We start from the raw sequence: 4,833 nt of genomic DNA, 5'->3' as shown, positions 1-4,833 counted from the left end.
TATCCTCTTCCTTTTATATCCCTTCCTTCTTCTCCTCTTCATGCTCCACGTAGGGTTTGGATTGCTGGTTTAGATACTTGTCTCATCCACCTCTCTTGAAATCTTTGGAGACAGGAGCAAGGCTCCACTTTGACACTCAGGTCTCATTTTCCCATTAATGTGGCCAAAATAGTAGTTGCAGAGCATTCAATGCGGGGGCAGTGGCAACAGCTTTATCTTAGATATTCCATCGCCCTTCTTCTTATCTTCGACGTTTACCATGTTTACCCTTACCTATAGAATTTTCTAACATATTGCCTGTGGATGCTTAATCAGTCCCTTTCCTACCTCGGCTTTACATAACCGAGGACATAATCTTCCTTAGACTATATTCTTGGATATATTTGATCATGTATCACCTCTTTATTCATTTGTATTGCCTTATGAGTTGACATTCTTACATCCTCGGACCATTCATTGTCCTCGGATTGGGCTTTTAGCTCACAAAATAATCTTGGGCCAACCCCACACACATTCCTGGGCCCAATGACCCTACAAGACTAAAACCAAGGACATATATATTGATTATTCTTGATTTTAATTTGATAAAGGATAAGTAAGCTATAATCAGAATATGCAATAGGTAAACTCAAGATATACAAATATAGTATACTAGCAACATTGACACTTAAATCAATTATGCCATTCTGGATATTTGCTTACGCAAGGCAACCAACATGCACCAAGCTTTGATATATATAAAAAAAAAAAACAACATGCACCAAAATTTTTCATAAAATAAATATTTTCTTACAACGTAAGCATTTGTAAGTCTATAAAGGCGCAATTTTGATAGTATAATAAAAACAAGACATGAAACCTTATAAAAATAAATAAATAAATAAAGACATGAAACCATGGTTCTGAAAACCGGTACGGTGAACGAACCGAAAAAGGAGCTAATTACCAGTTTTAAGGTCGGACCGGGGTCCGACCGATGGTCGAACTAGTGACGTCATAAATAATTTAATTATTATTTATTTAAATTATATAAACAATTAATAATTTTTTTAAAGAAGTATATAACATTTTTTAAAGAATTTAACATAAAAACATTACAAAAAAATCATGCTTAACATAATAAACTTTCAACAAAACCAAATAAATAAGTTCATTAGTCATTATATTTACATCCAAATGGCAAATAACAAATAAGTTCATTACATCCAAATAGCAAATAAGTTTTAAAGTTTCAAACAAACAATTAATAAGTTTTAAGACTTAAGCATCATTTGTTATGAAGAAAATTGAAATCAATATCATCATGTGAACCAAATGCTCCACCACTAGCATCATTAACATCATCCTCATCCTCATCTTCTTCATCTTCAATAGGAATATGATGATTTTTATCTCTAAATCCGGGAGGAGCATCATCTTCATCACCAAATGATTCCAAATTGATGTCATCATCATCCTCAATCACTTCATTATCCATATCTATATAAATTCCAAAACCAAAGAACAATAAATGAAATAACGATTCTAATAATCATTTATCATAAATCATAAATAGACTAATTAAAATATGCAATTAGGAAAAGAATTGTTATAAGCTAACCTCTTTGTACATGGCTAGAAGACCCTTCTTCGATTGGATGAGCTCCCTCTTCATATAATGCATTCTCTATCTCCTCATGATCCAGAAATGGAGGTTCCTCATCTTCCACTAATTCAGTTTTATCGATACTTGCATAATCAATAGGATCAAAATTGAACTTCTTCCTTTTGACTCTATATCACAAAATGAACATAATGAATAATTGATAACCAAATCACTTATATTTCACAATCACAAAGAACCCACTTGACCAAATTAGTGAATCACTCATATTTTCCCACAAAAACGTTAATTAAAAGAGATTATATAATATATACCTTTCTTTCAATCGATAGTTATAATGAACATACACAAGATCATTAAGTCATTGATGCTCCAATCTATTTCTTCTTTTGCTATGTATTTGTTCAAAAACACTCTAATTCCGCTCACATCCCAAAGAGGCAGCTATTTGGCTAAGGATCCAAATTGCAAACTTTTGTAAGGTTGGAGCGCAAGATCCAAACAACTTCCACCACTCATCTAAGTTCCATATACAACACAAAACAAAGATACAATGAATCAATAAACATACTTATCCCAAAAATAAAAAAAAGAGCTATGATCTTTAAAACATAATTAGCTAAAGTAAACAATATCTTACTCGGCTGAGATGTCTTGGCTGATTCTTGAGCAAGTTGGGTTCCAAAAGTTTGTTCACGCTCTCGAAATAGCCTTAATTCCTCCTCTACCAACTTCAATTGGCCAACTGAAACTTTTGATTCAATAACATCTGTCACAGCAGATTGTGTCTCTAGCCTCTTATTAAGAGTAGATGAGTCATATTGGAATGCAGGATTCAACCAATAAGCAGCAGCATGAATATCTCTATATAATTGATTATCCCAACGATCTTTAATAATATTAACATAAGGCTCCCATAGTCTCTTCTTGTCCTTGAATTTTTTTTTGATTCCATCAATTACTCTAAACATGCCATCATATACATAACCCATAGCTGGTTTTTTATCAGAATCAACAATGCGTAATAAACAAATCAATGGTGACATAATATGCACAATTACATGACAATCATTCCAAAATTGATTGTCAAGAATGATTTTCACCACTGCCTTTGCTTTTTTATCTTTTGCATATCTTGATTCAACATAAAATTTGCTAGTCACCAATACTTGTAAGTCATGCTTATGCTCCTTAAGACTCCCTAAGGCAATGAAAGTAGTAGCAAACCTAGTTGGCCCTGGACGCACAATTTCCGTCCAATTTTTTCTAGTCCTCAACCAAGCTTGCAAAGCCACACGATTATAGATGAACATTGTGATCTTGGATACACGCTTTGCTAGTTTAGCTACATGATCCATCTTCCCGATCTCCTTAAAATTAGGTTTAGGCAATGAGCTGCACAAGGTGACCAACTAATGTTCCTATATTTTTCACACAAAATTCTTACAGCAGCTACATAATTTGCAGTATTGTCAGTAACCAAATGTACTATATTTGCAGGACCAACCCAATTAACAATTTCATCAAACAAGTTACTCAAATTAATAGCATCCTTAACCAAGTCAGAAGCATCAATAGAGCGTATAAAAACAATTCCTTTAGGACAATAGACGAGGAAATTAATCAATGTTCTATGCCTGGTATCAGTCCACCCATCAACCATTATTGTACAACCAGTGTCAGCCCAATATGAACGATGAGAATCAACAATCAATTGGACTTCTCTTTTTGCTTCTCTCAACAAAGGCACTCGAAGGGCATGATAATTTGGGCCTCTATATCCAGGACCATAAGAAGCTATAGCATTGAGCATAGGTTGATAATAACTAGAATTCACAACATTAATTAGAATGGAAGCATCATACATCCATCTTGCTACAGCCATATCAACCCTCAACTTCTTTTCTTTGCCAGCAAGAACACTTTTAATAGAAGGTTGAGCTCCCGGTGTTGTTCTAGGAGCGAAGTAATTACCAATGTCACCAACCTTTCTCTTGCCAAGATTGGATCTTGGTGGAAAATTACTAAGACCACCACTTCTATTTCCCCTACCTAACCCCTACCTCTAGGAGTAATTTCTTGGACATCTTCAAATTCTGGTGAGTCCTCTAATGGCGAATAATTAGATGCTTCTTGATCATTTTTTGTTTGTTCTTTAGATTTAGCAATTTCCTTCAAATTCTCAACCATTTGAAACCTAACATTATAAGGTACACCCATACATGCAGCCACTTCACCTTTGATTCCAGCTAGATGTTTTTTCATCCTATTGATGCCCCCTCCTTTATAACTTTTCCCACAATGTATACATCTATAACTACTTTTTCCGTCTTTCAACTCTTTAGTTACATGATCTCATGTAGGATCACATTTTGCTCTCACAGATGAAGAATTAGCATTAGACTCGGTTGTAGAAGCATGTTCATTAGATGGTACAGAGGCGGACTCCATTTCACTCAACAATTTCAAACTGGCAGCAACTATTTTATAAACAAATAAATTCATCAACACAACATAGTGACATACACAAACAATCGTATAATTCTCTATAAACAATATTTCACAAACAATAATCTTTGTAAATCAAATCCACAACATACAATTCTCTATAAACAATATTTCACAAACAATAATCTCTGTAAATCAAATCCACAACATACAGAGAATCCACAACATACAGAGAATCCACAACATGTATTTTACAATGCTCCATAAATCAAATCCACAACATACTCTGTAAGTGTAAACTAATAATTGAAAGATAGAAGTTATAACTTACCAGGAAGTCACGGAACAAAGAAGCAGAGATGAAGCCAAGAACATGAATGGAGAATCTGAGATGAAGCCGAGAGAAATGAAAAAAAAAAAACGATAAAAGAAATTGATCAAAAGCAAAATTAAAAGAAAAGAATGTTACCTGATGAAGCCAAGTCGAGAAACAGAGAGCAGAGCACTTCAGAGGAAAAAAGAAAAGAAAAGAAAAAAAAAACCTAGCACTTTAGACTTCAGAGTCCACGATCACAACCATAAATTTCTCCTGCAAATGAGAATTGAAGCATGGAAATGAGAAATTTAAGTGAAAAAAGAAAAGAAAAATGAAAAGAAAGAAAGGGAAATTGAAATGAAAAAAGAAAGAGAAAAATGAAAAATGAAATTGAACCATACCATTTTTAGTTTCGATCAGGCAAAGAGAAGATCGTGGGTGTGGCACTGACGCCGTTATGCGTGGA

General features: G+C 34.0%; 1 protein-coding gene across 1 annotated transcript; it reads right to left on the bottom strand.

Moving 5' to 3' along the window:
- Positions 1 to 1,267: 1,267 nt before the first annotated feature.
- Positions 1,268 to 4,054, bottom strand: LOC142633069 (uncharacterized). Its single transcript, XM_075807346.1, has 5 exons — positions 3,986 to 4,054; positions 3,040 to 3,596; positions 2,234 to 2,998; positions 1,601 to 1,773; positions 1,268 to 1,416 (listed from the first exon to the last, which is right to left on the bottom strand). Exons 1-5 carry the CDS (start codon positions 4,052 to 4,054, stop codon positions 1,268 to 1,270), a joined length of 1,713 nt encoding a protein of 570 aa, XP_075663461.1.
- Between the last annotated feature and the right edge of the window lie 779 nt (positions 4,055 to 4,833).

This window comes from Castanea sativa, chromosome 1 (assembly GCF_040712315.1).
Source record: "Castanea sativa cultivar Marrone di Chiusa Pesio chromosome 1, ASM4071231v1".
Lineage (NCBI taxonomy): Eukaryota > Viridiplantae > Streptophyta > Magnoliopsida > Fagales > Fagaceae > Castanea > Castanea sativa.
The sequence above is the reverse complement of the archived record's forward strand: the minus strand, read 5'-3'. Positions and strand labels throughout refer to the sequence as shown.

Coding starts and splice junctions, on each gene's coding strand:
- LOC142633069 (XM_075807346.1), bottom strand. CDS start 4,054: ATGGAGTCCGCCTCTGTACCATCTAATGAACATGCTTCTACAACCGAG. Junction 3,597..3,985: donor CTAATGCTAATTCTTCATCT/GTGAGAGCAAAA, acceptor AATCTTGGCAAG/AGAAAGGTTGGTGACATTGG. Junction 1,417..1,600: donor TTCTAGCCATGTACAAAGAG/GTTAGCTTATAA, acceptor TTGGTGATGAAG/ATGATGCTCCTCCCGGATTT.